Source organism: Cajanus cajan, chromosome 2 (assembly GCF_000230855.2).
Source record: "Cajanus cajan strain Asha chromosome 2, NIPB_CcT2T_4, whole genome shotgun sequence".
Classification (NCBI taxonomy): Eukaryota; Viridiplantae; Streptophyta; class Magnoliopsida; order Fabales; family Fabaceae; genus Cajanus; species Cajanus cajan.
The window spans coordinates 65,192,926-65,218,201 of NC_138518.1; the positions used below are offsets into that span (position 1 = coordinate 65,192,926).

Genomic DNA, 25,276 nt, shown 5'->3' on the forward strand with positions numbered 1-25,276 from the left:
AAAAATGAAAAAATTTCAGCCAAATTCGTCTTTCATTTGATTCTTAATAATTGCTTTTACTTATTATTTCTTGTACCGACAATTATTTATTAGTTATTAGTTGTACAGAATATGTCGATCCACTGATATATATATATATATATATATATATATATATATATATATATATAGTATTGATAAAAAAATTGTCATTTGTATGACATGACCTTGCATATATAGGATAGATTCTTAATCAAACGGTATGTCAGATTAGTTAATTTGCTGAAAACAAAATTTTCATCGATGAAGCGATCTCGCGCTGGTGGTGCTGGCATGGTGACAACTATATATGAAAGCTATTCCTTTGTCTTCACTATTAAAGAAATATATCAGAACCTTTCTCATGTTTAAAACTTTTGGGCATCTTTAATTCATTTTTTTTATTTTTACTTCTTGTCAGTTTAAAATGTAACCAGGAAGCTAGATTATATTTTCTTTTGTCTGATGTTATTTTGTTGTGGACAAATGATGTCGCCAATAACATGTTTTGTTTTTACTTAATTATTGGTGAAGGCGGAATCTATCTGTTTGTACATGAAAACAAAATGATTATTATATCATTTTATAATTTTTTTATTAATCTCTTTATTACTTTTTTATAGAAAATATTTTAAATATATATATATATATTAACTTGAAATACAAAACGTATTCAATACTTAATAGAAAGATTAACTAGTAGGAAGTGATATTAAAGAATTCAGACTTATTCAACGAAAATAGAAAAAATATAAATAGCAATATATTTTCTTTTATTTTATGTGATTAAAAAGAAAATAAAAATAAGAGAAACATGATTTTTAAATATAAGAATTAAATTTTTTTAATCTTGCCTTATATTTTTTCCCTGTAAAACAAGGGAAGGTTAATGTCTAATCTTTTTGTTCACCTATAAAAGACTGAGTCATCAACTGAGAGCACCATGCCTTCTGCACATAATTTCATTACAACATTAACTTAAATTACGTACTTGTTTTTTTTTTTTTTTAATCCAAAACCATAAAGGCAAACATATTAGCTAGCTGTTTTAGAATTTGTATTTTTATATCATTTATTGGTGAGAGATGAATCTCTTTTAATTTTCCAACAAGAAGTGTAACTATAGAATTGAGAACACAAAGCCAGCAGTAAGGTTCTTCTGACATGACAGTAATACTACTAACTAATTAACCATCTTATTAATAAAACACAATGCTATATGATTATTCATTATGTTATTCTAAAGCACTGGCACCCAGCAATTTGGTTAACCCAAAAGTGATGGACATGGCTATCCACCCCCCAAGAAGGAACCTTATACAGAACTTTACCGAATGAGTTTTCCCTAGGTGAGCCACCACCTTTCCAAACACCACCAAAGCCAAGCTAGCCATTACCACAACCACAATAACCCTCTTCTTGTAATCTGCTATGAAAGCAGCTGAAAGTAGAGGCACCATTGCACCTATAGAAAAGGACAATGCAGAAGCCAAAGTAGCATGAAATGGATTAGGCAATGTTTTTTTCTCCATCTCCATCTCCAAGTCTCTCTCCCCTCCCACACTCCTCATATTCATGTCTCTCTTCATTTGACCAACCTCCACATCTAATTGAGTGTACACAGCAACAAACTCTCCTATTGCCATGCCACAAGCCCCTGCAACTAACCCTGCAAAACCACTAAGTAGCATAGCCTTTGCATCTCTTTTAACAGCTCCTACACCCATCATCAATGAAGCAACCGAAACCAACCCATCATTGGCTCCTAAAACAGCTGCACGAAGCCACTGTGCCCTTCGTAAATAGTCAATGCTGTTGTTGTCTTCGGTGACTAGGATTTGGTTTTGATCAACTTTGTTTGCTGGACTTGAAAGCACTGCCTCTACGTGGTTATTGGGTGACACGGAACCATTGGGTGTACCGTTGGCCATTTTTGGTGACACAACAACCATGGAGGAAGAGAGAGAGAGAAAAAAAAATGAAGACGAGGCTTGAGCAGTTAAACACTTCTTAAGAATAACAGAGAGGTGATTCAGAGGGATAAATAGTGAAAGATTCGCTTGTTTACGCTTGTCTTGCATGGGCATTCGGCCAGACGAAAAAAAAATATGTATATCATTTGGATATTAAGAAAGGGCAAAAGTAATATATATATATATATATATATATATATATATATATATATATATATAGCTAATATGCTTTCTATTACACTTTTTTTTATTTAAATATATTTTAATCAGTCAAATTTTAAATTAATTTTTTTAATTATGTAATTTTAAGAAAATATATTTTAGGTATTTTTTTTAAAATGTTATTAATGAGCCTATCAAGTAAAATTAACTTATTATTAAATCTATTGTATAAAAAATCACTTAGTAAAAAACGAGACTTTTACATCACATCTTTCTCATCAGACTTAACAAAAACCGACGTAAAAAAGATGTGGCGACATTTTTGTAATTTTTGTGAACTTTTTTACGTAGGGTTCGACGTAAAATATACAATCTATGTCGGACACAACATACAACCGACGTAAATTTTACATTTTACGTCGGATCCTACCAGGTCTGACGTAAAAAAGTAGCGAAAGCGAATAAAAATAGTGCATGGGAGGTACACGCACGCACGCACTCAATCGGATCATCACTTTTCTAGATTCTTCTCTATATAAACCCTCTCTCTCTCCTTTGTTGCTAAATCATTTTTTCTATCTTCTACAGAGTGGGGTAAACTCTTCATTACTCGTTCACACATTGTTGCGACTCAGGTATGAATCGCTAACACCTTTTTGCTTCACATTGCTATTGTGACTATTTGTTCTATTCAGTCTTTATGTTATTCTATTTGTTTGAGTTGTTGGCTTTTTCTGCTGGGTTGTTCTATCAAGCAGAACATCCCGTTCTTCAAGCAGAACGGTTCGTTCTGCTTGTACTCATTATGTTTTTTTTGTTTACAACTTTTTTACGTCGGATCTTGGTAATGTTCGACGTAAATTTACGTCGAATTTTACAACCGACGTAAATTTACGTCTCTCGCTTTAACGTCTGACTTTTTTCTGACGTAAAAAGCTTAAAATAACTCACGTAAATTATCTATTTTGTACTAGTGATTCCTAGTATCTTTATTAATAAAAATATTATATTAATAAATTTAGTTAGTATTGTATAATTATCTCAACTTATTACTGTACTATCAATTATGTTATAGATTGTTCTAAAGAACTAAAATAAGATTTTTGTTATCATTATTAAAACTATAAAAATCAATTTTACATTTGACATCGAAAATAAATTTATTCTAAATTTAAAAGATTAAAAATAAGTATAAGCTAATTTTTTTTATTATTCGTTAAACTATCAATTTAAGATATGATTAATATATTTTTATAAGGCTTAGGATTTTTTTTTGTTTTAAATTAGCCTTTGCAATTGAGTTAGGTTTAGTTCATTTTAATAAGTAGATAATATATTTAAAATATTTAAAAGCATGCATCTTCATACCCAAAGGAAAATTGTTTAAAAACAACATATACTAAATATTTGTTTTTTTAGAGAAATATATATTAAATCTTGAACGTTTGCAAATAACGCATCCATACATAAATTTTTAACTGTTCGGTCATCTCCAAATAGATCATTTTGCATTTTAAATTCCATTTGTTGGGAGGAAAATTGATTTGAGGAAGAAAATTTTGAATTATAAAACTCAACCTTTTATTTTATTTCTATATTCTGTTTAATTAAACAACGTAAAATATATTTTTATTTGTATTTTTTTTTCTCTTTTATCCAAACTCATGATCACTCTCTTCAAGGACGAAATCAATCAATAATTTGTAAATTAAATATAGATAAACAAGTGTCAATAGCCTTCGCCAATATTATAAATTTATATATACTTAGACCATCTTGAATGGGCAAAAACATAAGGATCAAAATGTTTAGTGATAAATAAATATACCAAATTATGAATGGGAAAGGGGCAAAAAAAAAAAAGTCAAATTGTGTGCCTTTAGTATATTTATGAATTTAATTTATTGCTACGAAGGCCATAGTAATTTTTAGGTTAGAATATTACTCTAGAAGTAGTTCAAACTCGTACATTTGTTGGATAAAAAAACTCATATATTTGTCCCGTGTCACAACCCTAACTTTGAAATTAAAATACAACATTTTATGAAAGTACCTAATACACAATCTTTCAAGGTTTATTTGTTCAACCTAATTTGTAATTCTCAGTAACTGTCGCTCCTTTCTCTAATTACTTCATATTTGCCATTTTAGAATTTTTTTTTATTAATTTGTCATTTTAAAGTTATTAAACAGAAAAAAAAAATAATACGAGAGGTAATTAAAAACAACAATTTTAAATTTGAGGAACCAAAAATAAATTTATCTTAAATTTAAGGGACTAAAAACATATTTAATTTGTATTATAACAAAAAAATACTTTTATTTATTGATAATTTTTTTAAAATAATATTTAATATATAAATAATTATAATATATAAAAATCAAATTAGATAAGATATTAATTGAATTAGATAAAAAGTTAAAAAAAATTTACAAACTCTTTTGTTGAATAAAAATCTCTAAAAAATTCTCAAATAAGATAGAAATTCATGTTTAATATATAAAATTTGATTTATTCTTTTACATTAACTCTCTTAATAGAATTGATTTTTTTTTTGTAAGTAATAAAACAAAAACAAAACAAAATAAAATGGTAAGAGAGAGAGAAAATAATTTGTGGTAGATTCTTTTTTTTTTTTGTCTTTTTCTTTAAAATTTTGGGTCACTATTTTATTGATGCCAAATATATTTAATTGATATTTATTGATGTTGAGATATTTTCTTTCAACTATATATTTTTCATCCATAAAACACAAGCTCAAGTATTACTCAAAAGATTTGAACCTAATGTTAATAATAGTAATAAATAAATGATATTTAAATAAAAGGATATCAAGTTTCTTACCTCTCCCTTACATGTACCCACAAACACACTCTAACACATAAATAAACAAAATATTCATGCATAAAAATACAGAAACAATTACAACAAACATTAATGACTAATCCAACATGTTATGTTGTTGTCCAAGTGAGAATGAATGCAAATTCAAGTTTTGTGTATAAAAAAAAGTTAAAAAGAGAGATCTTGTAAAAAATAATCAATTATATTTTAGTCATGATTAATTGTGAGAAAGAGGGATGCTAGTAGTACACTTTTTAAAATATTTCTCTTTACACAATATATTCTTATAGGTTAAAATTTATTAAAAACTACAAAGTCAAGATAGAGAATGTTATTAAATAGGATATGGTCTTACTAGATATTTGTGTTTTCAATAAATTTCAATCAATTAAATGGAGAGTGTTTAAAAAAGTACGTTGCTATCACTTCTCATATTAATAATGTTAGTTAATATTCTGCATCATCACTTATGACAGTTAAAAAAAACACCAGGGACAAATACTTCCTCTGAATTTATATATAAGCAAAAAAAAACCTACAATTTTTGAACTTAAGTATAACTAACTTCTAACTAATTTAACTCTATTTAATGCTATTATTTTAAAAACATTCCTTAAATTAAATGTGATTACTATTTTCAATAACTATTATTAATGGTACTTTAAGAAATAAAATTTAGGTTTCATATAATTATATAAATTTAACTAATTTTCTTAATATGTGTACATTTAGATATTTTTCTTATACATGTAGGGGTGTTCATGGATTAGATTAATTCGGCAAACCCGACAATCAGAATCAAGCTAATTAAGTTGGTTTGAATATTTTTTGTTCGAGTCCAACCTGAACCAAACCAATTAAACCTAATGTTAATTGATTTGTGTATTGAATTTATATATTTAAAATTTGAACTAACTCAAATCAAATCAAATAATTTATATATTATTATTATTATTATTATTTTTATTTGGTTAACAATTAATATGTGTGTATCATTTTGATTACTTTGAAGACGTTTTTATGTTATAATATGTATATTTTTTCATTCTTTTTTCAAATACTTAAAAGAAATCAAGAAGAATTATAGTATAATATATTGAGTGTCACTTTTACATACTGTAGTGCATTTGAAATCTTTAAATAGATTAAGAAAAAAAACTAAGAAGATAAAATTATATTACAAATCTATCAATTTAGTTAATGTTAAAAAAATCTATTTACTTTGAGAAAAAAAATTATTTTTTAATTTAATTATTTTGAAAAAAATGAACAAATAAAAATTGGCAACCCATAAAACAAAATAGAAAGTAGACCGGAGTACATGCCTATTATTAAAATTAGTATGGAAAAGAGACACTTGATGTCTTTTAATTTTTTGAAATTAAATTTTTTTTTAAAAATAATTTAAGAGTGATTATAAATAATTATTCATTAAATAGAAAGCCTTTTTTTTTTCTCTTAAAAATATGATAACCCAATAAAAGAAAAGATAAAAAAAAACAGTTACATTAACTGTTTCTCCTTTTATAGATGACAAAAAGAAAGAGGTTGAGAATCATAAATTGGGCTAAAGCCCTGTTGCAAAACAGTGTAGATGGGGCTGGGGCCGAATTCTATAGACAGAGTTACTAAAAATTTACATAACTAAATTCAGTGAGAGAAGCAAATAGGAAAGCAAGCTAAACCCTACAAAGAAAAGATAAAAATTTAATTTCATTTTTTTTGCCATTGGTCCTTATTATTACCATCTAATTTCAAAATTATATATTTTCTTATCTGACTTTTAAAATTTTATGTATTTTTATCATCTTATTAATTGATCATTTGATGTCGTTAATTAATTATTGATATGTCATGTCAATTACGAACATGACATATTAATCATTGACAAAATACATTAATTATTAATGTATCACATTATTATTATATTATCATATGCATGTCACACTAACATTTTATGTCAATAGCTAACAATTCAACATGTTATTTATAATTAATATGTCACATTAATAATAAAATAAGAATGATAAAATATGTAAAATTTTGAATGATAAATTCCTAAATGTATAATTTCAAAAGTTGAGTGAATTTTTTTTTAAAAAATAAAATATAAAATATGAGTGATAAGAAGTATAATTATATGCTGGTGACCATGTTTAGAAATTGAGACCTAAGACAAAATTTCTATTCAAATTTTAATTTAATATATATTTTTTTTTTAGTGAAGCATGTGAGCATGTGATTTTACTATTAAAATTTCTCACCAAAACATCAATTTTTTTATAATTATCATAAATTTGTTCATTAAATTTATTCTCTAGTTGTTTCAATGTTTACTTTAGAATGGGGTGAGGTAGAATTCAAAATAGATGAAATATTTTTCTGAATTTTTTCAAATACATAATAAGGTTATACTTAAATAATTTATAAAAATATTTATATTCATATATTATGATTGTAGAATTTTACTAATCAAAATAGCAATAAATAACATATCATGATAAAACTCTCACCTAATAATTAAAATTAATAATAAAGAATTTATTAAAAATATAAACAAACTTTGAGACCTTAAGTAATTTAGTGTTCTAAGGCAAAGGCTTCGTTTACCTTGTGGCTTAGACGGCCATGATTACGCTAAAGCTAAATTTGATAAACTTGTCCTATAGCAGATATTTGATAACTCTTAAAGTAAAATAGGTTAAATAAATTTTTAGTTTTTTATAATATATTAATTTTCCGTCCATAAATTAGTTCTTAGGGTTAAATATTCTCTATTAAGTGGTGGTATATGTTAATAAGTAATAATTAATTTGATTATTAATCCTATTTTTTTATTTTTAATTTTTAATTTCTTACTGAATTTTACTCCCTATACCCCAAGTTTCGTGGGTGTTTCCTATGTAGCAAGCAAAGCAAGCCTTAAAAGGAAGGGAAAACGAGGATAGAGGTATCCCATGCATGTGAAACGCATGAAGACATTCCATAACCAAATGTGAACATATGACTGGATAATCGAAGATACTAGTCTCACAAATCTTAGTGGACCATATGAAAAGATTCCAGAATGAAGAAGAACCACGTGGGTAGTCCCATGTATGTTGAGCAGTGTTTTAAAACCCGGACCGACCCGGCCGGTCGGACCGGTTGGACCGGGAACCGGTGGTCCAGCCGGTCCGAATCTGGAGTTGGATCGGTTATGCAGTCGACCCGTTTCAAACCGGATTGAACCGGTCAATTTTCCGGTTCAACCGGTGAACCGGTGGGTCAAACCGGTTCGACCACTTTTTTTTTTTTTTTTTTTTAAATTTTTTAAGGGACCATAAATCACAAAAATAATGATGAAAATTGAATCTCTTAATGAAAAAGCAAAGAATCTTATTAAATATAACAATGACTACTTGTTCTAATATATTTGTTTACAATATATACAACTTAAATAACTTTTATAGTATATTATTAATTTTAAATTATATATTTAATAATTCAATATCCATGTAAATATTACATATATTATTTTGTGATATTAATTGCAAGCATATTATATATGTACATATTATTTATATTTTTAATTTGTATTAATATATCGTTTAACATGTAATTTTTTATGTATTTTTTTACAAAATAAAAATAAAAATAATTTTAAATAAGATACAAAAATTTAAATTTAAAATAAGATATGAATTTATTAAAATTTATAAGTATAAATATATTTAATATGAATATTTTTTAATAAAAATAAATAAAAATCGAGTCATGCGGTTCAACCAGTGACCCACCGGTTCAACCTTTGACCCACTGACCCAATACCTTAACCGGTTCGATGACCGGTCCGGTTTTTAAAACTATGATGTTGAGGCATCTCGCGTCGCCTGCGTGTGAAATCAAAATCCTCACAGTTCTGCCAATTACCAACCAAAACCATTTATATATTACTAATATTTGGATCAAATATTCTCTTCCCAAGGATGGTTCAGTGGTAGGGGTTGATCCACGCTTAAGCAAGATCAGGGGTTCAAATCCTACCTTGTGTATGCAGCCGCGTTAAATCTTGGGACCAGCTATCCCACCCTTTGAGGTGCCTCCAACATAGCGAGGAGATTAGTCTCCTACCTTGTGTATGCAGCCGCGTTAAATCTTGGGACCACCTATCCCATTCTTTGAGGTGCCTCCAACATAGCGAGGAGATTAGTCACTGCTGTCGGCGGTGGATACACTCCAGGGACAAACCAAAAAAAAAAATATTCTCTTCCCTCCTATGTCCACCCCACCTTTGTCATATTACAAAAAAATCTCTCCTTTTATACAGAACGTGTCTTTTAAGAATATAATTATAGAAAGAGATGATAAAATCTTTATTTTAAGATAACAACATGACACACAACCCTAAAGAATAAATAAAAATATTAACTTAAAATGTTCAAAATCACGTGGAATTAATAAAAAGAATCTTAGAAGACTTCTGCCAGCGCTAGCTCCTAAGATATTTATTAATATAAGGTACATTGGAATAATTTTTTCAAAAATATTTTTAAGATAAAAATAAAAATAAATTTCTTTATAAGATGAAACTAATTTTTGAATAAGTTAAAAATTAAAATTTTTAAAAAAGTTATATAAGAAAACTCTTACAAATTAATTTACTCAGTGACTTTAATTTTAACCTTTAACAAGCATGTTTCATGAAAGGTAATTCTTTTCACATCAGATAAAGCACTAAGAGTGGACAATGAGAACTTTCAGATTAATTTGAACATAAGAAGATGGGAGGGTAATTTCATCACTATAATAATTTGCACCTACATCCATGAAACGTGGCAATTATAAATAAAGGCCACGCCCCCTCATCAACCATGAGCCTTTCCTTCCTTCCATTATTTGTTTCTTCACTCATTTCATTAGAATCTGGTTCTGACCTCAAAATATCAGCTTTTGTAGTTCACACTATAGTTGGTTCTGTTCTGGTGTGCTTCCTACCCTGAATATATTATATACCCAACTCTCATTCTAGGTTCAATAGTTTTTATAGTCTAGTTTCATGAACTGTGATTGCCTCCTGTATGTTTCTGTTTATGTTTGATTTGATGCTATTATTGCTTAATGTATGAGGTTTCTGGTTTTATTTTCATAGTGTTGTTGTTGCTCTTGATTGTATATTGTAGTTTATTGTGTTATTTTTTGGCTTTTCGTCCTTGATTGATGTTTTTGTATTTCTTTCATTTCAATATCTTATCACGGAAACAGAGAAATTTAGCATGTTGCTCTGGTTTTGTCCTGAAAGAAGTTGAATTAGTTTTTTCTGGTAAATCTGTTTTTGTTTTCTTCTGCTTTGGAATCGAGACTTCAAAGCTTACTTTTTTCGGGAAAATATTTTTTTTTTCCTGTCTCGAGGATATTTAAATGAAAGTTGTTTGGGATTGTGACTCATTCATAACCGTGTGGACAAGAGAATACCAAAAAATTTGAGAATCATAAGACATGAAAGGCCTATAATACGACAAACACAAATCTTAAATTAATATAGAGTTAATGTTTTAAAAGCACGAGTCATTATGGATTGAGTGTGTTTCACGCATGGATAAAGTTGTTGCCTTTTAACAAAACAACCTCTTCGGTTTGATTAGTGAGAAAGTTTAAAAAGTAAAATGAAAAGAATACTAAATGCAGCTAGAAACGTCTAACATGGATTTGTGCAATTTTGGTTTCCAGCAAAATGTTTGATAAAGAGTGATGGATGAGTTTTAGCCTTTTTAGGTTCATGGTTTATTTGGTTTACACTTGTTGATAACTCACTTGTGTGTTCTGTATTTGTCAGATAATTCTCGTGCTGCAAATATCAAAATGGTTGGAAGTTTTGATGTTTTAGCTCTTGATTCTAGCACTAATGGAACAATGAAACTTTTGCCTGAGGATTTCAATTCCATGGCGTTTATACGAGATCATGTGCCACTCATAGTTGGAGACAGTGGCATTGGCAATGGGGAGGTTCAGAATGGCACAGAAAATGGGGAAAGAAAGATAGTACTAGGAAGACATATTCATACCACAGGCCATGAAGTCACGGAGCCTGATATAGATGATGAGGTTACTGGGGAAAGGGAAGCATATATGGCAAGTGTGTTGGCCAGATACAAAAAATCTCTTTCAGAAAGGACCAACTATCACTTAGGTTTGATACTATATTTGGTGTTTAATGTTTTTGTTGTGTACACAGCATGAGTTTGTTACTTTGTTCCATTAACTTAAAGAATAATCATTGTATTACAGGTTACCCTTATAATTTGGATTTCGAGTATGGTGCACTAGCTCAACTTCAGCACTTTTCCATCAACAACCTTGGAGATCCGTTTATTGAAAGCAATTATGGTGTCCACTCGAGGCAGTTTGAGGTTGGTGTTTTGGACTGGTTTGCGCGGTTGTGGGAACTGGAGAAAGATGAGTACTGGGGCTATATAACAAATTGTGGCACAGAAGGCAATCTCCATGGCATCCTAGTTGGGTTAGTTTCAGCTAGTTAACTAGTTTTGTGTAACTAACAAATTGTTAGTCTTCGATTTGTTAAAAAAGGTCTCAAGTTCTAATACTATAAGTAGAGAAAACCTAGTTGATAGGAGAGATATCACTGAAAGTGGTGCTACTCAAGATTTTCAATGAAAATTAATCATGAACGAAATTTATGGATAATTTATGTCAATAACATGATTATCCATAAAGTAGTTTTTATGTATGTTGTTTTTGAAACATGAATAATGGGGTGAAATGACTTTGCAGGAGAGAGGTCCTCCCAGATGGAATTTTATATGCCTCACAGGAGTCACATTATTCTGTTTTCAAAGCTGCACGTATGTACAGAATGGAATGTGTGAAGATTGACACTCTTTGTTCTGGTGAGATTGATTGTGATGATTTCAAGGCCAAGCTTCTTTGTCACAAGGACAAGCCAGCAATTGTCAATGTGAACATAGGTAAGTTTTTCCTCCTCTGTCTCTCTCTTTCTCTGTCTTATGCCTCTCTCCCAACTTAAAACTGAAGCTTTAAGCTCAGCAATAAAAAAGCATTTACTTTTAGTTTTAGTAAACTAAAAAGGCCACCTTGATAATGACTCAATATATAACATTCTTAATCAAAATAAAAATAAAAACGAAGTTTGTCTCGATTATTTGCTTTAGGGCTCACTCATTGTTGGATCCCAATTTACTCTATTTGATTCTGACTCTAACTTGCAGGTACAACTGTGAAAGGTGCTGTGGATGACCTTGATCTGGTTATAAAGAAACTTGGAGAAGCAGGATTTTCACATGACAGATTCTACATCCATTGTGATGGGGCTTTGTTTGGTCTCATGTTGCCTTTTGTCAAACGTGTAAGTGTTGAAATGTTTCTTTTTACCGTTCATTTTTTCGTTGCTACCCTCTCGTATTTTCTTACACAATTCAGGATTTGTTATCCTGCTTCTCTTCATGGTTGTCATTTTAACAAACAAATTTCAGTTTTACAAGCATAACCCTACAATTGAAGAGCATTTACGATATAAAGTCTAACTTTAAAGGCATCAAGTTATCGTATATTACAAATTTTACTATACATAATGTTAGAAACGAACATTTTTTTAATGCTTGTTCATCAACTAAATTTATATATCCCGATCTACCATTGATTATTTAAACTGCACTAGAAACTTTACAAAAACAAATGTACAAGAAACTGATTCAATATTCCAACTGTCATTTCAATGTTTTCTCAACCCTAATAAAATTTAAACATGTGACATCACTCAGAATAATTACTCATGTGATAGATATATGTAAACATGACCACGTTCTATATAATAAGTCTGTTAGTGTTTGCATATACCAAAAAAAATACTATATATTTTCTGTATAGAAACTCTTCTAGACTTGTTTGGATGCGTTTATGTATTGAACTGAGTTGATGATGATTTTGTAACGTGAAATGTGATCTCATGATGATCAGGCTCCAAGAATTTCATTCAAGAAGCCTATAGGCAGTGTGAGTGTTTCTGGTCACAAATTCGTGGGGTGCCCCATGCCCTGTGGGGTGCAGATAACACGAGTGGAGCACGTGAAGGCCCTTTCGAGGAACGTGGAGTATCTGGCTTCAAGGGACGCCACAATCATGGGAAGCAGAAACGGGCACGCCCCCATATTCCTGTGGTACAGTTTGAACATGAAAGGGTACAGAGGGTTTCAAAAAGAGGTGAACAAGTGTTTGAGGAATGCACACTACTTGAAAGGTCGTCTTGTGGATGCTGGCATTGGAGCAATGCTCAACGAGCTCAGTAGCACCGTTGTGTTCGAGAGACCTCACGATGAGGAGTTCGTGCACAAGTGGCAGCTTGCATGCCAAGGGAACATTGCCCATGTTGTGGTCATGCCCAATGTCACCATCCACAAACTTGATCATTTTCTTCAGGAGCTTCTGCAGAAGCGTGCTGTGTGGTTTAGGGATGGTAAGGCTAGACCTTATTGTATAGCTTCCGATGTGGGACTCGCAAATTGTCTCTGTCCTCTGCATAGGTGATTGTCATTTGTGTCATTATGTGTGTTTGTGGCAGTGCTGGCTTGGTCTGTATTTAGAATATATGGATATAAAAATTGCTGAAACAAAGGTTGCTTTAAAAATAAATAAGAAGAAAAGAGTGACACTAAAAGTAAATTTCTCTTTTTAATAAAAAATAAAGGAAGTGAGAAATAAAAAGGTTTGAGTTCCATACCTTACCCTCAATCAAAGAGAAATAGTGAACAAATTTCTTAAAAAAAAATAGTTTAATCAATTAAACTTTCATTTAATATATTAAAACTGTACTTTTTAAGTAAAACAAATGGAACCATTGTGTTAAAACACAGTAAGTTGTTGAGATCTTTGTTGACATTAATTTTTGTCTTTGTTATAAATTAATTTTATTTTATTAACGGACTTAAACACGGCAAGTTTATCGGTCGTTCAAGTAGTAAATTTAAATTGTATCTACAGGGGCTAGTAGGTAAAATAAACATTTAATGACTATTTGTGACTAAAGAATAATTCTAATTTTTCATAGATTGTCATGCAATTCAAATAAAGGTTATGACTATTAGAATTTCAAACTCATGATATAATTAGTGTGTGTGTGGAAGGGATAAGAAATGATATTGTGATTTTGTAAGATTGTGGGGTCAGATGTCATCGAACTTTACTCTGATGAATCTTTGTTCTCTTGTTACATTCATTGCCTAGTCAACCCATAAGTTTACTCAAACTTAATCCCTTAGAGCAAGAGCCTAGGTGCAGATAATAAATATCAATTCTTTGAGTATCCAATACATATACCTGCATTACGGGTTAGGGTTTAAGACTACTAATGGTCAAGCTCCATTCCTAGATACATTCCCACTAGGTATTTGTTTTAGAGCTAGTTCAAAAGGCTATTTTTCAATACCCAATGGACTCTATATCAAGCAAAAGAGAATCAAGCCAAAGCAAGCATTAAGAATAGAAACATACACAATAATGAACGAAACAACATATATATATATATATATATCATTAATAACGTGAAGATTACATAAGAGTTTCGTTGGTTACATCTAACCCCACAAAATAATGGGTAGAACCGCTCAAAATAATGAGGGTAAAACAAAAATAGAGATGGAAGAGAGATTGAAGAACCAAAGGAAAGACCCATACACGAACAATCTCAAGTACCGGGAATCCCTTCCATAGCTCCTAGAAGTCGCCCAATGTGTGAATGAGGGAATGAGTCTCGAAGATTTGATCAAATACAAGCTGGGGGAGACATGATAGGGTTTACACGCCTGACGCGTTATACTTCGCGCCTGGCGCAGGGTCTTCCAGAGAGGTAATTACTCTCTGTCTCGAATCACGCCCGGCGCGGATGTGCTTATGCCCGACGTAATGTCTTCCAAAGAGTTTTGAGTGCTCTCTGTTTTGAATTGCGCCCGGCGCGGATGCTCTTGCGCCCGGTGCAATACTGAAGTGCAGAGGTAATGCTCTCTGTTTCTCAAGCCTGGTGCGGGTAGTCTGTGCTCGATGTAGGTACTCTTCTCCTGCTCCTTAGCTCCTTAAATTTTCAATCCTACGGGTCTTCAACCTCAACTCTCTAACTCAATACCTATACAAAAAATGAGGTGTATCAAGATATTGTTAGATAAATTTTTGGGTTAGCTATAGCTACACAAAAATTGAATTAAAAATAGAACAATTATATTGCAAGAGTGCATGGAGTGAGTGAAATTGTTCAAAAATTCCTATCTAAACATATGTATAAATGAGACTTAACATAAGTACAATCCATTATTTTTATAATCGATTAAATCTTTTATTTAAATAACAAAGTAAAAGTTAATTTTAAAAATATATTTTGATTTTAATTTTAATTTTTAAATTTATTTTCTACTGTATTTTTATTTATTTATTACTTATTTTCACTTTTCAATTTTTATAAATTTCATTTCTTACCTATTTCTTTTCAACTTACCAAACATAATATTATCTTTTTTCTATATTTTTTTATTCCCTTAAACTAAACAACTAAATTTTTACTTTTTTTTTTCTTCATATTTTCGCTCATAATTCTTTATTATCTATTTCTCTCTACTGTAATTTTTTTAACCTATTTTTCTTCTTCTACCAAACGGATCCAAAAAGTGGTTTGACAAAATTAAAAGTGAAAAAACGATCACTTTTCTATTTTAATGATTTTACATGTTTATTCATTTAATGAAATATTAATATGAAAAAGACATTTCGTGTCTATACTACATTGAATTAAAAGAAAAAAAAATTATGAACAATTTTAAAATAAAAAGACATGTGCAGTTATTTATGAGAAATTTCATAATACAATAAATAAATAAAAAAAAGATACTGATGCAACAAAAAATAGTTTAGGAAGTCACAGAAAATATAAAAAAAAAGGTTAAAATGGTTCACATTAAAATAAACTAAAAACTATTATCTATGTACTCTTTATATAGTCATATATATAGATAAATTTGTTTTTTAAAAATATTTATACATTAGATCCTACTTATTGTTTTATTTTTGACTTATGAAATATCGAGATTGACTTTAGCTCACAAAATATAATTTGTGTTTGTAATAAATGATTTAAGTATCCTGTATTAATCTTTATGTTGTGATTCGTGAAGTCAGAATAAGAACAGTAAATTTTTTACAAATAAAGATATTATATGGGAAACAATTAATTCCATGGTCATTAGCTAAAGTTTCTTAAAGTATAAGGCTTATAACTGTAGCCGTTGAAAGTTTCACAAACCCATTAATATATGTTCGCTGTATTCATTGGTTTTAAGGCTTCAAAGTGGTACATAAATAAAAAATAATATGAAACATATTACTTTTTATATAATTTTATTAAAATATATAGTTTTACGTACTCTTCCAATAAATATTTTACTTTTAAGTATGATTTAATTGAAGATTTTACTAAGAAACAAATTATAAAAAAATATATTTATTATTAACTCCTACATATTAAATATAATATTTTATCTAGCACGAGAATATTTTTAAGAATTTTTTTCAAAGAAAACTTTTTTTAGAATTTTTTAATTTCTTATCTAAATCAATTTTTTTTATTTATCATAATTATTTATAAATTAAATTTTAATATTTTTAAAGTAAATTATCAATAAATAAAAATAATATTACGCTATATAATATAAATTATTTATCGAAATATTAAAATATAATTTATATATTTAAAAATACTTATTTATATAAATTTTAAATATAATTTATATATTTAAATATAATATATATATAATTTGCTATAAATTTTAATTACATATAACAAATATTTAACTTATGCATTGTATAGATTAAAATACTAGTTTTGTTAAAAAATGGAGAGCATAAGTTATTTTACAACTTTTTTAAATATAAAAATTATGGCCATTTTGAACGAAAAAATATTACAGTAATAAATATTTTTTATGTTACTATTTATTTATAAATTATATGGCAAATTTTGTAACTCTTATCATAATTACGAAAAAAAATATCTGAGATAATTTCTGATCAATTAACGATATCAAAAATCGTTGCAGCAACAGTACATAAAATACAAACTTGCAATAATCAGACAAATGTTTTAATAAAAGCATAATTAATTATCTTTATATTTTTAGAAGTTATAGAATAACTTTAAAAAACAGTTGAATCAAAATATTCTTGAGAAAAATTAGAGAAGTACATATTAAACTTAGAAGCGAAAATCCAAAATCCACAGCCGAATTGCAGAACAGATCTATTTAAGTTATTTTGGAGAAATAAAGAGATCAAAAGCAACAAATTTGTATATTTGAAGTATAAGAAGCCTCTCTACGTTATTATTATAGCTTTAGGCCTCAGTCTTTGCTTCTTCTGCTTTGGGCTTCTCTTCTTCTGCCTTGGCTTCTCCCTTTACTTCCTCTACCTTCGCTGCCTCTTCTGCTCTCTGCCAATGATAATAAACAGGTAAAGCACGTTTAGGCCAAGAAAATATTTTTATTTTTCTTCATAATTATAAAATATCACTTAATCTTTACTTTATTTTATATATATATATATATACAGGTAAATCATCATTTTTATTCTTTTCATTGTTTTCTATATACACATTTTAAAATAAGAATAAGTAAAAGAAATAGTGATTTTTTTTATAATTATATTATATAGAAAAAAATGTAGGTGCTAACTTATCTGTTTAAATTATAAAAAAATTAAAAGGTAGATAACAAAATTTTCGTGAAGGGTTTCTAAGCCACACAAATTAATCAGAAGAACAGAAAAGTTTTTTTTTTTTAAAAAGATTACATTGAATATCAAATATAATTTAAATATTGAGAATATTTTAAATGAATTTTTTTGGGGTACATAACCTTATATTGATAGTAATTATTTTGAGTTCTACTTAGTTAAAAATTAAGACAACATAAAAAAATCTTAACTAATAATTAATGTCCTTTAGAGTTTTTATTAACAAACAACTTGAAACAAATCAAAACTTTTAAACCGATGACTATTTTGAAGGGGAAGAATTAATAATTGTTGTTTTAGCTTTAAACAAATATTAATTAACCTATTACATACTCTTAATTTTAGTAAAATTAAATGCATTTGATTAAATACTAGGAGACAAAGATAGAAACTATGAAAATTTCTAAAGAACATCTATAGGGTAATGTTAAAGAAAAGAAAAGTAAAAGGTACTTAATTAAAATGAAAACCATTATCATTTTAAAAAAACAAACTTTGTATTAGCAAAAATATTAATAAACTATATTAAATATTTCTTTAGACGAGGAGGGTTATAATAACACCGGTGTAACTTTTACTAATAATATTACATCGTTCAATAACTTTATATTAAATATGAATTTATAAATTCAACCGTCAGATTAAAAAGTTTTTTACTCTTAGATCATATATAAAATTTTTTATATTAATCCAAGATGATTTGATACTTCATTTTTATAAAACAAAATTGATGTAATATATTCATTTCAAAGTATACTAAAATATGAACATTTTAATTACTTTCAAGTTGTTATTCAATTTTAATAAAATTTGATATAAACATATAAAGTAATATGAACTTTCAATATAACAGTTAGATTTACAAAATTCACATTTAATATAAAATTATTGAGAGGTGTAATACTTAGTAAAAGTTACACCGATGTTATTATAACCTTCCTCTTCTTAGACAATAACTTTAAATCACCCATTATATAGAAAAACCTTAAAACTGAAAGAAATGTTTTTTTTTTAATTTTCTAAAATGATAAATAATTCAAAATAAACTAAAAGTTGTAAAGTAAAATAGTGTGTTTTAAATAAAGCAAAAGGGTAATTTGAAGTTAAAATAGAGTACCTCGTTGAGGAAGGTGGCTAAGGACTTGTTATCGGAGTTGGGAGTTTCCTCTGTGTTGGTCTCAACATTCTCCTTTTGCTCAACCTTATCCTCCTCAGTCACATGAGGCTCAGGCAACTCAGGACTCTCGTTGGTCTTGGGGTTGCTACCACAGTTTCCCATGTTGAATAATTTGAAAAGGGAGAGTGAACCAAGTTTTTTTCTTTCTTGATCGTTCTCCCTCTATGTTAAGCAGGATTAGAAAGGCTAAAGGAATGTTTTCGGTAGTTGATTCTTGAAAGGGTTTATAAAGGGTCTGTGTTTGGATTTCTTGGATAATTAACTATTGGCTCGCAAAAATTTAAGGAGACCAATGGCTGCTATTTCTTTAATTCCTTGCTTACATTTAGCTAAAGATTGTAACCTTTGTTATTGTATCGAACTTAAAAAACCATGGGCTATGATTAGGGATGGCAATATGGGGGCGGGTAATAGTAAATTCGCTCCTATCCTGCTAGATAAAAATTAGCCCCATACTCATCTCATATCTGCGCGGGTATCCATTAAACGGGTATCCATGAATTTCTTGAATACCTGCGAATATCCATGGATATCCATGGATATTTATAAATTTTTTAAGAAATTAAAAAAAATTATATCACAAATAATTTTAAGTTTATATTTATTGTCATTGAAATATTAAAAATAAAAAATTTAATGTTAATTTTGAACTTGTATTTAACATTAATATTGTTAAATTAATAATAAAAATGTAAGATAATCAATAACTTAAAATACATCAATCTCACAAGTAAGTTAAAGTCTCATTACAAAGCTACAATAATTCAATCTCATAATTTCAAACGAAAGTAAACAACTTAAAATACATAAATTTTATTGGTCCAATCAAAGATAGAAAATTAATCAAATTACATCCAACATAATTCTATAACATGCTTAACACATGTTGGTAGCTTCATCAACCTCACTTTTGTAAGAAAAAAAGATGAGAGAGTGTAGCTTTAGGGTTATGTGGTACAAGGATAATTATGATATTTAAGAAATATTATTAAACGGGTACCCGCTGTTATGAATATCATCATACCCACTCCCGCCTCATTTATAAACGGGTAAAAAATTATCCGTCCCTATTATTCGCGGGTATCCAATTAACCTATCCATTTATTATCTGTAGCGGATTTTACTCGCAAATACTCGTGGGTGCGGGTATTTTTGCCATCCCTAGCTATGATTCTAGTCAACCAATCAATCCTTTGCTTTGATAAAATTAAAATATAAAATCATGTCTTTTTCACAAATAGGAGGACAAAAGAAGAAATAAAGTATTTATGTATGTAATGTGAATTTTAAGTATAATATATATATTTTTTAGTACAACATAGTTTGCACATAACATGCTCTTTAAGTAAGTGGTAATTAATTAGGAGATTGGGTCTTAATTAATGTCTTTATGTCGTATGTATAAAACATTTTTTAAAAAAAAATTAATCTTTTAAATAAATTTTGATATATTTGGAGGATATTAATTTTTGACTTTCAGCATATCATGACAAAAAAATAAAATATATATTTTTCTTTTGAATTTTTCAATGATTGTTATTAAAATATATAAAACACGCTTAGTCACCATTCACCAACACAAGCAAACTCTGGCTTTTCAATTTATACATGGGTTAAATTTTGTATCGGTAAAACTCCCGGTGGTGGATTGCAAAGCTGATTTAGCCCCACGAACCAATCAGCACATTTATGATCCTTCGAATTAAATTTTTTAAAAATATTAAAAATATTCTATCAACTTTGATTACTTAAGGTATTTAATTTAATCATTAAATAAATAAATTATTTGTGCTATTTAATCTATTGGAGTAATTGAACCACTGAGGTTATTTAATAGTCATCATCATTAGAGTAATATACATTAAGTTCGAAACTACTTGTTACTTTGTAATTCCTCTCTCTCTATATAAATATAAATATAAATAAAAGGCTTTTTTGGGGTCTAATTAATTGTAACAATTAATGCATGTTGGTGAAAATCATCTTGCCTATTCAAGCCCATATAATTTTATAAAATGTGTCTATAATATATATATATATATATACATATAAAAGAAAAATTCATTTACTCGAGTTATTTTATTCATTAACTCATATTTTATATTAAAATTCAACAATATAACTATTGAATTAAAAGTTTTTAAAGCATAAATTAAGTTTATAAATTTTTAAAATATTTAAAAATTATTTGATACTTTATTTTCATTATTTAAATAAATAGATAATCATAAAAATATTTTATACGTTGATTTGAATTAATTAATAGAAAATATTTTTTAATTTTTTTTAAAAATTTGTAAACTTAATTTATACATTAAAATTTTTTAATTCAATAATTATATTATTAAAATTTAATATAAAATATAAGTTATTCGGTGGAATAAATCTAAACAGATTTACTATTGATTAAAATAAGTAAATTCCAATTCATATATATATATATATATATATATATATATATATATAATTGTACAAACGAGATTAATTCTTCTTATATGCAAGAGGTAACTTCTATTGGAAAAAAAAAGTAGCTTCTAAACTTTATTGATCACCGAGATTCACAAATAATAAAGTTAATTTGCATTCTATAACTTATTATATTTTTGTAGTTAATTAGCTGAGCTAGCTAATTCATAGTTTGTTCATTCATTCTTTAGTTTAGGACATCACCTCGTGCAATCCGACAATATACCAATCTCAACTCACCGAGTTATTGCTGAAGAGACGATGTATAAAACCGAATCAAATACATTACAAATATTTGTGAGGTACATTCATGTTTAACTTTGTAAGTATAGACAAGTATTTTACTTTTATTTTTAGACTAATTATGATAGTAATTTTGTTTTATTTTTTAAAGTACTTGTATGACATGTTTGTATAGTACGTAGCATGTGGTTTGTCATCAAAATTTTGTTTTATCATTCTTTTACAAACATTCATGCATAGTCAATAGATATATATAGGATGATTCATTCATATATTTATTGTTAAGAGACATAATTGTTTATAAAATTTATTTAGAAGATTAAATGACCAACATGAAACATGCTTGCAATGTAAGGACAATGAAATTAACACTACAAAAAAATTGTCATATAGTGACACATATTCTACAGTGACACAATATATGTCACTCAAAACTACTTTTACATACACAATAAATATAATATATGTTGATATATTGTTAAAAAGTGTGGGTATAAACAATAGTGACACACAAAATATGTTGTTAAATCTCATTCAAAATCAACACTAAAATTGTGTATAGTTATATACCAAATAGATATATACTTACATATATTATACTTATAGTGACACTTTTTGTATGTCACTATATGTAACATTTAAAATTCTTGAAAATGTTAATCATATATATATATATATAATAGTGAGATAGTTGTTTTAGACTTATAACAATAGTTGTACAATTATTGTTCTCACCAATGTGGTATTTTGACACTTTTAACATTAGGTGCTCACCAATGTTAAAAATACACATACAACATTGATTATTTATAACCAATGTAATAGTTGGTAAAAAAAAAAAAAAAATACCACCTCTATTTTTTATGTCATTGCCACTTCTCCCACCCAACATTAAACCATGTATGAAACAATTTATCACAATAAACAATTAGTCCACAATGAACAATCAAAGCACAACCAACAATAATCAAAACATAGAAGAACACATATGGAGAGAATTGTGCAAATCAAACAAGCATGAATGAAAATACAGTGCCACAACTGCCACACCATCATCGTTAAAAAACATGGATATATATATAGAGAAGAGACTAGCGAGAGCAAGCGTTGGTGGCGAAGAGTGTCTGTGATGATATGAAAATAATGGAAGATGGGAGCATTAATGACGGTAAACTAGAGACTGAAATAGAGAGCAAGCTTTGTGAATGTCCAATTTTGTCTTCTTTTTCTTCATTTAACTAATTCACTTTGAGTCACCTTAACAAAAATATATAACCCAAAAATAGTAAATAAATAAATAAAATAAAAAGGTTCTCTAAATTCCATCAAGTTTGATTACAAATAAAAAATAATAACAAGCAAAAGATGACGATCAACGATATTTATATAAACAAACAAATTCCAAATCTCAAAAGACTTAAGTTGGGTGATCTTTGAGAATGAGGAGAATCAAACGTTGAATTTATATATTCTCATTTCTAAAATGCCAATATACCTATTCTTTTTCAAACGCACAAAAAGGAAGAAGAGAGGATAGATGTTGACAACATAGGGCTGGGTTAATGTGTCCCATATTAGGGATGATTTGCAAGTGTATCCTCTCACATTCAAGACAAATATTCCAAATCAATGAGTCAAAAGAAAGTTGAGAAAGGAAACTTACATTTTGTTTGATAAAAAAATTAAAAGTCATTAGCATTAAAGTTTAGTTTCAACTAGAAAACTTTTGTCTCATACCATAAGAGCCCTTAGCAAGGTTAGCTTTCAATGTTAAACATTTATTACTTTCTTAATTATATACGTTATGTTCATGATATTCTTCTTCACAAATACATATAATGCAATGTTAATGAAAAAACCTCATATATCCTCACTAGGTATATAAAAATGCAAAAAAATAAAAATAAAAAGGAAAATAAAATTTGCTCTTACCTTTGATCATAAGAACTATCGTGCAACACTGTCAAAGACGATTTCCAAAGGTGACATTGCCTTTTTTTCTTTCTCCTTTTTTACTTTCTCCACTCCTTCCCTTTTTTCTCTCTCATCGTCTCTTCAAATCCATCACTAAGTCATAATCTACCATAGATAGAACCCCTTTCAATGTTGTTTAACCTAAAATGAACCAAAATGTTGGCACGACAAACTACTATAAGTCTCAACTATCGTGTCTTCGTTACTGACTTCACTCTCTACTGTCACGCCAAGCTCTGCTCTCCACTATCTGATAAACAAGTAATTGTGACATCTATAAGAAACTATCGTTGCTTGTGTGTATCTATATGTTAAATAGATTCATATCTACGTATATTATATCTATAATGACATTTTTTATATGTCTATACATGTAACATATATTGTAATGCTTGTAAGATATGATACAAAAATGAAACAATGATTTCAATTTATTGGTTAAAATTAACGATATAAAGAAATATAGATAAGGACTTTATTATACTACTATTTGAATTATTTAAGTTTTTGATTCTTTTAATGCCCTAACTTGTCCATCGACCTTTATATAGTGTTTGATTGAAAGAAAATAAAAAAGTTAATAGAGGACATATTTTTATAAACTTTTATTATTTGAGTCAATTTTAAAGAAGAGAGTGGAAGTGGGTGTATAAAAAACTCATCCTCATTTGATTTTAACTTTCCTCCAATGTTGGGGAATTTGTAAGGCATTTAAAATATTTTCAGTATAAAATCTAAAATATTTTTACTTTAAGTTTTAAAATTTAAAACTACAAGGGTAAACATGTAAATTAGTTTTTAAATATCCCTTCTCTAATGAATCAAACAAGAAAAGAGATATCTCTTCTCCTTTATTCAAATCCTTCTCCCTTTCTTTAAACTAAATATATTTTCTAACTCCTTTATTTCTCAATCTCTCATCTATTAAAATCTCTCTTCTCCTATATATCTTTTAAACTAATTAAACAAACTTTTATAGTCTTCAAAACATGTTTGTTTCTTTTTAGTCCATTTATAAAAGTATATCATATGTAATTCCTATTTTTGTTTTATAAATGCGAGACAAAAAGAAGATAATTTTTTTAAAAAAAAAAATCTTATGGCAATTTACAGAAACTTTAATTTAATTACTACTTCCTTTATTTTTTATTATGTATAGGAAAAAATGCACATTGTTTTTCCAAATATAAACACATTTAATTTACTTTTGCTTCATTTATAAATAATCTTCTTAAAATAGTTCTTATTTAATGTATGACTTTTTGGTTACATTAACATTTATAATAAGAATAATTTAGAAAGAATATTATGAATTTAATAAATTTTAATAAAAATAACCAATTTTTTAATTTACATATATTTTTTTTATTTATAACAAAAAAAGAAGGGAGGTATTATAGAAACTTGATAATTTAATTACTGTGTTTAGTTGAAAGAAAACTCGATGCTAACTATATAAATAAGTGATGAGGTTAGCACTCTTACTTATTTATTCTCACTCTTTGTTAATAACATATTATAATAATAATAATAATAATAATAATAATAATAAAATATTATTATTATTATTACCCGTATTTAATTATTAAACATTTTTTTAAAATTAAATTTTGGTTAATATATATGAATCTATTA

The 25,276-nt window shown here is 27.8% G+C and overlaps 3 protein-coding genes across 4 annotated transcripts; 1 reads left to right on the forward strand and 2 right to left on the reverse strand.

Annotated features, from left to right (window-relative positions):
- Nucleotides 1-960: 960 nt before the first annotated feature.
- Nucleotides 961-2,050, reverse strand: LOC109805232 (VIT-like transporter 1a). Its single transcript, XM_020367246.3, has one exon. It carries the CDS (start codon nt 1,968-1,970, stop codon nt 1,254-1,256), a length of 717 nt encoding a protein of 238 aa, XP_020222835.1. The 5' UTR covers nt 1,971-2,050; the 3' UTR covers nt 961-1,253.
- A 7,754-nt stretch (nt 2,051-9,804) lies between these two features.
- On the forward strand, nt 9,805-13,729 carry LOC109805172 (serine decarboxylase). 2 transcript variants are annotated; one of them, XM_029272657.2, is made up of 6 exons: nt 9,805-9,962; nt 10,814-11,167; nt 11,266-11,497; nt 11,770-11,963; nt 12,225-12,361; nt 12,973-13,729. In XM_029272657.2, exons 2-6 carry the CDS (start codon nt 10,840-10,842, stop codon nt 13,537-13,539), a joined length of 1,458 nt encoding a protein of 485 aa, XP_029128490.1. In that variant the 5' UTR covers nt 9,805-9,962; nt 10,814-10,839; the 3' UTR covers nt 13,540-13,729. The 2 variants fall into 2 exon arrangements, with proteins under 2 accessions (XP_029128490.1, XP_082924845.1); XM_083068719.1 differs by lacking the exon at nt 9,805-9,962 and adding an exon at nt 10,015-10,056.
- Nucleotides 13,730-17,132: 3,403 nt separating this feature from the next.
- Nucleotides 17,133-19,175, reverse strand: LOC109813961 (uncharacterized). The gene is made up of 2 exons (XM_020378267.3): nt 18,899-19,175; nt 17,133-17,479 (listed from the first exon to the last, which is right to left on the reverse strand). The coding sequence occupies exons 1-2, from the start codon at nt 19,058-19,060 to the stop codon at nt 17,384-17,386; spliced, it is 258 nt and encodes an 85-aa protein (XP_020233856.1). The 5' UTR covers nt 19,061-19,175; the 3' UTR covers nt 17,133-17,383.
- Nucleotides 19,176-25,276: the final 6,101 nt, after the last annotated feature.

Excerpts from the sequence above, each read along its gene's own strand:
- LOC109805232 (XM_020367246.3), bottom strand. The coding sequence starts at position 1,970 with ATGGTTGTTGTGTCACCAAAAATGGCCAACGGTACACCCAATGGTTCC.
- LOC109805172 (XM_029272657.2), top strand. The coding sequence starts at position 10,840 with ATGGTTGGAAGTTTTGATGTTTTAGCTCTTGATTCTAGCACTAATGGA. Across the intron at positions 11,498-11,769 it reads CTCCATGGCATCCTAGTTGG|GAGAGAGGTCCTCCCAGATG; the intron begins GTTAGTTTCAGC and ends ATGACTTTGCAG. Across the intron at positions 12,362-12,972 it reads TGTTGCCTTTTGTCAAACGT|GCTCCAAGAATTTCATTCAA; the intron begins GTAAGTGTTGAA and ends CATGATGATCAG.
- LOC109813961 (XM_020378267.3), bottom strand. The coding sequence starts at position 19,060 with ATGGGAAACTGTGGTAGCAACCCCAAGACCAACGAGAGTCCTGAGTTG. Across the intron at positions 17,480-18,898 it reads TAGCCACCTTCCTCAACGAG|AGAGCAGAAGAGGCAGCGAA; the intron begins GTACTCTATTTT and ends TATCATTGGCAG.